Raw genomic sequence first — 11,366 nt, 5'->3', positions numbered from 1 at the left:
CCCCCCTCACCATCATCCTCAACTCCTGACACTGTAACATCTGCCCAAGCGATGGAGAGATTTATCCCATCCCTGTTCTACCCCCCGCCTCCCAAGATGTAACTTATCACTGGGTCCCTGGTTCTCCATGCTAAAGAATCACAGTTTTGATGTCTAGGATCCTAAGTCAGACTCCGGAGGGCTGGAGAAGAAAGTGTCATAGACCTCAGAGTGGGTGGGGAAATCCCAATGAACCTCAAAGCACAGTTAGACCTTTCAGATCTCAGAGCCCTGTTTCCACCTATTGGTAAAATTGCTTCCCGGCTTTATCTAGGCTTAGTACAGATCATTTGTAGATGGGAAAGTTTCTCTTTCTTCTTCTTTTATTATAATGATGCTAAAACTTTTGCAACTAATACAACCGAATAATGAAGTGAGAAATGAAACCGGTTTGGCCACTTCAGAAGAAAATGGGTGTTTATTTTCCTGATTTTTGAATCTTGAAGGATTCTCTGAGATTTCTCTTTATGAATGTGAAAGGTTTTTATAGCCCACCCTGGACTGTGGGTTTTTCTCTTTTCGTGAAGGCTGTTAGGTCACATACTTTGATACTAATTTAGTTTGACAGGATGTAGCTCAGATTTATTGAGGACTTCACGAGACAAATGATCATTTGACAGAATAGTCCCTTTTTAGATTTTATTTTATTTCAAGCTTTATCTAATTCTTTGTCATGAGATTCTTTTGTGTGGTTTGTACAACGACAGTGATCAGTATCTCTCAGCAGGAACACTGATGGTGCAAACTAGATCCACACTCCGAGAGGCAGAGACTGAAATGGAAATGAAGTTACTGCCTGATCCGTGCAGTGATGTGAGATACCCTTGGGACAGGGAGAAGGTGAAGGGGAACAGAGCTGGGCAACTGCTGGGTTTGCTCCTCAGAGCCAAAAGGCTGAGGCTGAGAATTGTGCACTTGCTGCACCAGTGCCAGAGAGCGACTAGACCTTGACCTGTGTCATGTGAAGCTGGACCTGAAATCTAAAGGCCCAAGAGAAATGATGGGAGGAGCGAGCAGCATCTCCCTATTGCTAAGATGCTGAGGTTGGGCGCAGGCAAGAAGGGAGCCGGGGATGTTAGGAGACCTGGGAGGTTTGAAGCCAGGCCGATCCCCATCACTGAGGCCAGATGGAGATGAGGAACCTGACAGCCCAGCTGGTCACACTCTCCCCATGTCCCGCCGTGTCCTGTGTTAGCATGACAGAGAGTTTCTTTGCCCCACTTACCCATCACTGCATCCCTCTTGTGACTAACCCCTGCTCCCCATGTTCACCACTGCGTAGGGTTTGGATATGTTGTGTACAAAGTGTGCCTGGTGAGGGATCATTGGAAAACTCAAGATCTGCTGAATATTGTGCCATTGAAATGCATGTAACACCAGTGCATGTAGAATGGTGAGATTTTAATGTATGTTTGTTTCTAGGGTGACCATCTTCCAGGTGTCCCAAAAGAGGACACTGATTGGGGGTGGGAGCTGGTGGAAGGGGGGTGTTGAGTTAGGGGTGCTGGAGGGGGTAAGGTGGGGGTACTCATGAGGTGAAGGCACTGTTGGCTGCTGTCTTAGTGAAAGGGGGCTGGCAACAGCTTTCAGTCAATGCCGACCTGCAGATCCCTCCCCTGGGTTGGGAGCCTGGGCCTGGCTGGGCGGGATCCTGCAGCAATCAATCAGCTGTAGATGCAGGGGCATGGACCAATTGGGAAGTGACCAATCAGGGCTGTTTCTGAGCTGCAGTCTGTCTGCTCTGCAAGGCCACCCCCCTCCCCCCATCCCCCTGGACATTTGCTGTTATGGGAAAACCCCGCCCAGCAGGCTCAAAGGAGAGGATCTGTCCAGAAAAACCCAGACATATGGCAATGCTTTTTGTTCCTGGAATATGTCATAGCTCTGGGGATTGTCCCACTCAAACTCCTCAGAGACGACAAAGGACCTACCGTTGGTGTTAGAAAACTCTTATCTGGCTATCCATTACCAACGGGAAGAAGGGGGTAAACAAAGAAACAAAGAAATTTATAATTCATAAGAATGTAAGAACGGCCATACTGGGTCAGACCAAAGGTCCAACAAGCCCAGTATCCTGTTCTCTGACAGTGGCCAATGACAGGTGTCCCAAAGGGAATGAACAGACAGGTTATCATCAAATGATCCATGCCCTGTCACCCAATCCCAGTTTCTGGCAAACACAGGCTAGGGACACCATTCCTGCCCATCCTGGCTAATAGCCATTGATGGACCTATTCTCCATGAATCTATCTAGCTCTCTTTTGAATCCCATTATAGTATTGACCTACACAATACCCTCTGGTAAGGAGTTCCAGAGGTTGACAGTGTGTTGCGTGCAAAAATACTTTCTTGTGTTTGTTTTAAACCTGCTACCTATTAATTTCATTTGGTGGCCCCATGTTCTTGTATTATGAGAAGGAGTAAATAACACTTCCTTATTTACTTTCTCTACACCACTCATGATTTTATAGACCTCCATCATATCTCTCCTTAGTCACCTCTTTTCCAAGCTGAAAAGTCCCAGTCTTATTAATCTCCCCTCATACGAAACCGTTCCATACCCCTAATCATTTTTGTAGCCCTTTTCTGAACCTTTTCCAATTCCAATCTATCTTTTTTGAGATGAGACAACCACATCTGCACTCAGTATTCAAGGTGTGGACGTACCATGGGTTTATAAAGTGGCAATATGATATTTTATCTATCCCTTTCTTGATGATTCCCAACATTCTGTTGGCTTTTTTGACTGCCGCAGCACACTGAGTGGATGATTTCAGAGAACTCTCCACAATGACTCCCAGATCTCTTTCTTGAGTGGTAACAGCTAATTTAGACCCCAACATTGTATATGTACAGTTAGGATTATATTTTCCAATGTTCATTACTTTGCATTTATCAACATTAAATTTCATCTGCCATTTTGTTGCCCAGTCACCCAGTTTTGTGAGATCCTTTTGTAGCTCTTCGCAGTCTGCCTGGGACTGAACTATCTTGAGTAGTTTTGTATCATAGGCAAATTTTGCCACCTCACTGTTTACCCGTTTTTCCAGATTGTTTATGAATATGTTAAATAGGACTGGTCCCAGAACAGATCCCTGGGGAACACCACTATTTACCTCTCTCCATTCTGAAAACTGACAATTTATACCTACCCTTTGTTTCCTATCTTTTAACCAGTTACCAATTCATGAGAGAACATTCCCTCTTATCCCATGACTCCTTATTTTGCTTAAGAGCCTTTAGTGAGGGACCTTGTCAAAGGCTTTCTGAAAATCTAAATACGCTATATCCACTGGATCTCCTTTGTCCGCATGCTTGTTGACCCCACAAAGAATTCTAGTAGTTTGGTGAGGCATGATTTCCTATACAAAAACCATGTTGACTATTTCCCAACAAATTATGTTAATCTATGTGTCTGAAAATTTTGTTCTTTACGATAGTTTCAACCAGTTTGCCCAGTACTGAAGTGAGGCTTACTGACCTGTAGCTGCCAGGGTTACCTCTGGAGCCCTTTTTAAAAATTGGCAGCCCTTTTTAAAAATTGGCATCTCATTAGCTATCCTCCAGTCATTTGGTACAGAAGCTGATTTAAATGATAGGTTACAGATGACAGTTAGTAGTCCTGCAACTTCACATTTGAGTTCCTTCAGAACTCTTGAGTGAATACCATCAGGTCCTGGTGACTTATTACTGTTTAGTTGATCAATTTGTTCCAAAACCTCCTCTAATGACACCTCAATTTGGGATAGTTCCTCAGATCTGTCACCCAAAAAGAATGGTTTGGGAATCTCCCTCACATCCTCAGCCATGAAGATTGATGCAAAGAATTCATTTAGTTTCTCTGCAATGGCCGTATCGTCCTTGAGCATCCTTTAGCATCTCGATCGTCCAGTGGCCCCACTGGTTGTTTAGCAGGCTTTCTGCTTCTGATGTGTTTATTACTTTTGGAGTCTTTGGATAGCTGTTCTTCAATTTTTTTTTTTTTGGTCTTTCTCATTATATTTTTACACTTCATTTGCCAGAGTTTATGCTCTCTTCTATTTTCCTCATTAGGATTTATCTTCCACTTTTTAAAGGATGCCTTTTTGCCTCTCACTGCTTCTGGAGAGAGAGCAGCAGCGGTGCTGAGGCAGAGGGAAGCTGGAGCAGTCTGGAGCTGGGTGCAGGGAGCAGCTGAGGGGTACGAAGGGGGGACCCTGGGCAGTGTGGGATGACATCATGTTTTCCTTTCCCATTTTTTCCTTAATTTTTATTACCCACTATTTAATAAATTGTATTTGTTCTGAACTCTGTACAATCAGGGAAGTGTCTGGAGTGAAGAGAGCACCCCAGACTGGGGATCCGACACCCTAGCCTCTGTTCTGAGTGATCGCAACAAGATTGGGGGTGAAGGTCCCTCAGGAATCCTGGGCCCAGCCTTGTTGGGGTTTCAGGGACTAGCGTGGAAGGGAAGTCCTCCAGGTCAGGCAGGCCTCGAGTAAAGGGAGTGGGAGCCAGGACTCAGATCCTTCTGCTATTTGATTCCATTGGGGAGGTGTATAAGCCAATAAAGTTCCCCACAATACCAGGAGTGTTCCCCAGCCTTCCTTACTTCTGTACCTATTTATTGGTTTCTCCTAAAGTTAATTAGGATTATAGGAGGAAGTGTCAGAGCGGCCACCAGGGAGAGTTGTTGGCCACACTGTGAGGCCACCAAATTTGGCCGTGAGAATCCCTGGGCTAGATGCTCATGATGGTCCCCGTCTGACCTTAGAGCCTGTGAGTCCAACAGATGCCAGACAGAGAGAGGCAAAGCGCGGGTACTGGGTTTATCGCTAGGACCCAGGAGGAGCTGGGTGGGAGCGATCGCTGAAGTCCCTCATTCCCCGGCCGCAGGAAGTGACTCGCAGCCGCTGCGGGGACTCTGGCTCCCGGCGAGATCCCCGCGCCCCGGCGGCTGGTGCTGGGAGCCCGGAGCCCGGGCTGCAGCCGGGAGAGGGGAACCTCCAGCCGGGCCCTGCCCGCTGCTCCCCGGGAGCCTCTCCCAGGGCAGAGCCCCCAGCCCGGCCAGGGCCCCTTCCCGGCCCGGCCCCTGCCCCGGGGGGCCCCGCTCGCGGAGAAGGTAAGAGAGACCCTCCCATCCCCCCCTTGCAGCGGCCCCGCCCCGTCACATCTGGGCTGCAGGGGGAGGAGGATAAAGAGGGGCCGGAGGCGGGTGCAGGGGATGCCGGGGGCAGGCTGGGATGGGGGCAGGGGTGCACGGAAGGGAAGATGGGGCAATGGAGGAGGATCGGGGACTGTGGGGCTGAGGGGAGCGTGGTCGGGAATGGGGGAAGACGTGAGTGGGGGGCACAGCGAGGGAAAGGGGGGATGTGGGGAGGCGGGCGGGGGGAGATGCCCAGGCAGCTTCTCCGCCCCATGGGACACGAGGTGGGAGGGGCGGAGAGAAGCTCTTCTCCTGGAACTGGTCAAACCAGCTTTGGGAGCGATCAGGGGACTAACCCCTCAGGGTGCAGAAGCTACAAGGAAAAAACCCAGCGTCCCGCCCCCTCCCCCACGACACACACACCCGGCTCTCAGTGTATTATTGTCAGACACCCCTGTGGTGGTGGGGGCTGCCCAGGGCCCTGGTCTGATTTCCCTGTAGGGTTCAGATCTCAGCCACACCAGAGTCAGACCGGAGTCACTGCTGGCTCAGGCAGGGGGGTGCGCAGATGGGCCAATGGGATCAGCCTCTTCCTGCCTGTCCCTGGGGGCTGCCGGGGGAGTCCAAGGCAGCTCAATCTTCAGGTGATGCCACCAGAGGGCTCCGGCTATTGGTAAGGGAGAGGGGTTTACACTGTAATGGGTGGAAATCTCCCAAAGTGGCCCTTTTGGTTCTTTCCTTTTTTTTAGCATTTGGCTCAGAGATGCTGTTACTGGGAGGGTCTGAAGAGTCCGGGGGGAATCGGGCTGTGATATGGACAGAGGACCCTTCTGTAACCTCCCTCTCGCCCTGACAGGCTGAGGAATCACGTCCACGTTTCACTAAAGATCGGCCAGTCTTCCAGGGGACAGAGAAGGGAAATGGCTGTGTTGGAGCCAGCTCAGGTAGGGGAGTCTCAGGGAGCTGCTGGGCAGGGGAAGGAGGAGACAGGGTTTGATAAACCTACTGATTTACTAAATAGGCCCATTGTGGCAGGGAAAGAAGAAAGGGACATTCCCCCATTTCTCAGGCAGGATATAACCACCTCGGCAGGGCTGGGAACATTTTCCAGGCTCCCAGTGCTGGAGCCTGACCCCACTTGCCCAGGGCTGCTGTGAAATACAAAGGGAAGCTGTCGGGATTCCTGTCCCTGTCCTCAGCTCAGAGCTCTGCTTCCTGTCCCAGTCTGTGGCTGGCAGGCGTGTGGGAAATGAGAAGATCCTGGCGTGCTCCGTGTGCTGGGGCGGACAGGGAGCTCTCACCTTCTCTGCCCCATGAAGACTCCTGGCTGCTCTGAGCAGGGTAGGGGTGGGATTCTGCTACTCTGGCCCTCCCACATATTCACGTTTATTTTTCCTTTCCCATGAGTAGTGGGATTGTGGCTGGGGCAGCAGGTGCTGAGTGGGGGACTCTTGGTGTTTCAGATGCCGGTGACCTTCGAGGAGGTGGCTATTTATTTCACCCAGGGGCAGGGGGCTCTGCTGGACCCCGCTCAGAGAGCCCTCTACAAGGACATCATGCAGGAGAACTACGAGATGGTGTCCTCGCTGGGTAAGGGATTCCTGTCCCCTCAGTTATTAGAAGCTGTGGAGTCTGCATGTCTTAATGTGGTCAGGTTCTTCGCTAGTCAGTTAGAACAGTCAAATGGGCTCCATAATGCACAGCTGCCATATGAGAAATACATGCATTTCGGTGCCCTCTCCACTGGGACATGTGAGTCAAAACCCAATAGACAAGCTAAACCATCCCCACCCCTCCAGCGTTCAAAGGGGCATAAATCCGCATTGTCTTGTCTGTGTTGTTTCTTGGCTGCACATACAATCTCTGTTCATCTCCCTCCTTGGGAATAGCTCCAGGCATGGGGGGGGGCTGTGGGCTCTGCAGGTTTAGAAAGAGGCAGGGTCTTAAGTGCAGACCTGTGTGTGAGTCAGCAAGGCCCCCAGAGCGCACAGATCCTGGGAACGCCTAGTGAGGGTGTAGAAATAATTCAACTCACCTCCCCAGACAACGTCCTCTGCGCAAGGGGGCTCAGTGACCCTGTTCCCATCCTCTTGGATTCCACCTTCCTCCAGCAGAGCACAGGGACAGGTTCCACTCACGGAACGTCCTTAGTGACAGACCCTCCACCAATGCTCCATGCACCCTGATCCGGACTCATTTCACCTTCTGCACAGGATTTCCCATTCCCAAACCTGAGCTTATCGCCCGGCTGGAACGAGGGGAAGAGCTGTGGGTGTCCGATCTCCAGGATTTCAAGGACAGAAGGCTTCTGAGATGCACCAGCACAGGTGAGGCCTGACAGAGAAATTCCATCTAGGGAATGAAGGAAAAAGTTGAGAATCCCAAAATATGATGTGAGTAACGCCCTCAGTTCTTCTTCATCTCACCGAGAGCAGGGCTGTGATCAGCAGATATTGCTCACGCCATTCCACCCTTCCCGTCTCTCCTTCCTTGTAAGCGTTTGGGTGGGATGTGGAGGCAGAATCCAATTGCTCAGTCTTTGTGTTGGCTTTTCCCTCAGTGCTATTCCTCTTTCTCCCCAGCACAATGACTCCTCTCTGGATTGTGTCTCTCCCAGCAGGTGCTGAGCGAGGGAGTGAGAAGAAGGAGGGGAATCATCATGAGGCAGTTCCTGGGGAAGTGGAACCACTGGGGACCTTTTTGGGAAGAGCTGAAGGGAATTTTTCCCCTTGCTGGAATCAGGGAGAAGCCTGGGGAAATTGGCACAGGACAAAGAGGCTTCTGATAAACCAACCCAGGAAGAAAGTGGATGAATCTATTAATGGTGGGGGAGGAGACGAGAATCCCAGAGAGCAGCAGACAAATCCCAAGGAAGAGACACCCTGGCACTGCCTTGAGTGTGGGAAAGGATTCATTGTGAGATCACAACTTGTTACACATCAGACAGTCCATACGGGAGAGAAACCATTTCAATGCTTGGACAGTGGGGAAAGCGTCAATAAGTGCAAAGATCTTAATAATCATGGTAGAAGCCACACTGTAGACCAGCCCATTCAATGCGTTGAATGCGGGAAATGTTTCAGTTCAAAGTCAGCACTAAATTCACATGAGAAAAGCCACACAGGAGAGAGACCCCATAAATGTTTGGACTCTGGAAAAAGTTTCAGGTGGAGGTCGGCGCTTGTTAATCATCAGGCAGTCCACACAGGAGAGAGACCCCATAAGTGCTTTGATTGTGGGAAAAGTTTCATATGCAAGTCATATCTTGCTAATCATCAGGCAATCCATAGAGGAGAGAGACCCCACAAGTGCTTTGACTGTGGGAAAAGTTTCATACGAAGGTCAAACCTTGTTCAACATCAGGCAATTCACACAGGAGAGAGACCCCACAAGTGTTTGGACTGTGGGAAAAATTTCATACAGCGGTCAACCCTTGTTAAACATCAGGCAATCCACACAGGAGAGAGACCCCACAAGTGTTTGGACTGTGGGAAAAGTTTCAAGCGGAAGTCAGACCTTGTTAATCATCAGGCAATCCACACAGGAAAGAGACCCCATAAGTGCTTGGAGTGTGGGAAAAGTTTCACATGGAGAGCAGGCCTTTTTAATCATCAGAGAATCCACACAGGAGAGAGACCCCATAAGTGCTTGGACTGTGGGAAAAGTTTCAAGCGGAAGTCAGACCTTGTTAATCATCAGGCAATCCACACAGGAGAGAGACCCCATAAGTGCTTAGACTGTGGGAAAAGTTTCACATGGAGGTCAGACCTTGTTATTCATCAGGCAATCCACACAGGAGAGAGACCCCATAAATGCTTGGATTGTGGGAAAAGTTTCATTCAGAGGTCACACCTTGTTAAACATCAGGGAATCCATACAGGAGCAAGACCCCACAAGTGCTTGCACTGTGGAAAAAGTTTCATAGAGAGGTCACACCTTCTTAATCATCAGGCAATCCACACAGGAGAGAGACCCCACAAGTGCTTGGACTGTGGGAAAAGTTTCATACAGAGATCAAACCTTGTTAAACATAAAACAATTCACAAAGGAGAAAGATCCCATAAGTGCTTGGACTGTGGGAAAAGTTTCAAGCGGAAGTCAGACCTTGTTAGTCATCAGGCAATCCACACAGGAGAGAGACCCCACAAGTGTTTGGACTGTGGGAAAAGTTTCACATGGAGGTCAGACCTTGTTAATCATCAGGCAATCCACACAGGAAAGAGACCCCATAAATGCTTGGACTGTGGGAAAAGTTTCATACAGAGATCACACCTTGTTCAACATCAGGCAATCCACACAGGAGAAAGACCCCACAAGTGCTTGGACTGTGGGAAAAGTTTCACTTGGAGATCAGCCCTGGGTTATCATCAGAAAATCCATACAGGAGAGAGACCCCACAAGTGCTTGGACTGTGGGAAGAGTTTCATACGGATGTCAGACCTCATTAAACATGGAAGAATCCACACAAGATGTAAACTTCTGTGATGCATGGCAAGAAAGGGTTAAGCAACTTGTATGTAATTGACTCAGATTCAACTTTTAGACAGAGATTTTAAAAGTGTTTCCGCCTTCATTAAGCTAGAGTTTGAAATGTAAACATGATAAAGACTTGGAAGAGGGGTAACTGTCATGGTCTATGTTTAGCTATATCTTTTTAGAGGTTAACAATTTATGCAAAGGGTTCCTGTATTTTGCTAATTCAGAGATTATACCTATCACCCATGTCACCTGCCCCATTCCAGCTCCCTCTCCTTGAAATCACTGAGGTTAGGGGCTGAAGGATGGAGGGAATGTTTATAGCTGAAATCACTGAAATCTTTTTTGCAAGGTTAATATCAGTGAGATCTGTTCCTCTCTCCTGCTCGGATATTTTCTCTGGGGATCCCGCAGACAGAAAGGAGCAGGTGTTACCATCTTGGGTTCCAATCACAACGGTGACTGTCTACACTAGTAATTCTGAAACTGTGGGGCACGTCCTCCCAATGGAGGCACAGGAATATGTCAAGGGAGACATGACCTCTGGCTGGGACTCTTGAAGAAGGAACTGGCCTATCTGGGAGGTGGGGATGAATGCTCAGGCTCTCAAAAGCCAGGTGGAGCAGCAGGGCAGAAGTCAGGGTGGCAATGGGGTGATAAGTCTGCTGTGAACAGTGATATTGAGGAATATCACTTTTCACTCGGTCACCCTTACTTCTGTGCTGCTGCTGGAGGCCTTCAGAGCCGGGCGCATCGCCAGCAGCGACTCTGCCTTTAGAGCTGGGTGGCCATATATGTGCTTGTGAGGGCGGGGGTGTAAATGACGACACACACAAAGAAGGGGGGGCCAATGAAACACTTTTGAGAACCACGGTTCTACACTCTTATGGTCACCACGATTACAAAAGGATAAATCTTCTCCCAAGTATGTCTTGTGAAGTATCCTAGGAAAAGTCATTGCCTGCTGAATATTATTGTCCTGTTAAAATGTGTCTATCAGCGCTGTCCATGGAGCTCTGAGAGTTTGCTGTATGTTTGTTACATGCTGGAAAGCTGGAAAACGCCCACAGACTCACTCTTTAGAGACAATGGTACCTGCAGACCAGCTAGGTGCTAAGTGGCCATTAATTGCTTAGCTGGCCATTCACCAGCTGTGGAGCTGTGAACAAGAGAGTTACAATTCACCAGAAGGATGGGTGGACGCTCACTTTGGCCACAGACTGATTGTTGCCTGCCCCCTGGCTGGAGCTTGAACCTCAAAGAAGAGAATGGTATAAAAGCACAAGGGAGAATTGCCTCCATTTTCACCTCTCCTCTCCCATCTTTACAGAAGTCAAGGATATGCCTTGAAAGGCCACAGGGGCCTTGGACTGGGGAGGATGCACCAAGGCAGGAAGGAAATCCATCCTGGGTACGAAGAACTGTGAACCGCTTGCAATAGTGGGAGGGTGCGAAAACCTGCTTGCTTCGCATTTTCCTTATATTGGTCAAATTTAGGATTTAAAATGCATGTTTTAATTGTATAGACTTAACTAGTTCTGACCTTTCACATCTTTCTCCCTTGTGATCCCTGAAAACCTCCTTGTTCCAGTTAATAAACTGATTTTAGTGTTTTGTCTGGACCTGTGTGTTTTTCTTGAAGTGTTTGGGGGGTTTGACTTGAGAGAACAAGGCTGTGGCCTAATACGACCCCTTTGTGGGGGGTGGGGGGATGACCCACTAATTA

The 11,366-nt window shown here is 48.9% G+C and overlaps 1 protein-coding gene across 1 annotated transcript; it reads left to right on the top strand.

Annotated features, from left to right (window-relative positions):
* Positions 1-4,909: 4,909 nt before the first annotated feature.
* On the top strand, positions 4,910-11,254 carry LOC311530823 (uncharacterized protein). Its single transcript, XM_084647766.1, has 5 exons — positions 4,910-5,140; positions 6,021-6,108; positions 6,628-6,754; positions 7,378-7,491; positions 7,782-11,254. Exons 2-5 carry the CDS (start codon positions 6,085-6,087, stop codon positions 9,647-9,649), a joined length of 2,133 nt encoding a protein of 710 aa, XP_084503892.1. The 5' UTR covers positions 4,910-5,140; positions 6,021-6,084; the 3' UTR covers positions 9,650-11,254.
* The last annotated feature ends 112 nt before the right edge of the window (positions 11,255-11,366 follow it).

Source organism: Lepidochelys olivacea, assembly GCF_965140295.1.
Source record: "Lepidochelys olivacea isolate rLepOli2 genome assembly, chromosome: 14".
NCBI classification, from domain to species: domain Eukaryota; kingdom Metazoa; phylum Chordata; order Testudines; family Cheloniidae; genus Lepidochelys; species Lepidochelys olivacea.
The sequence above is the reverse complement of the archived record's forward strand: the minus strand, read 5'-3'. Positions and strand labels throughout refer to the sequence as shown.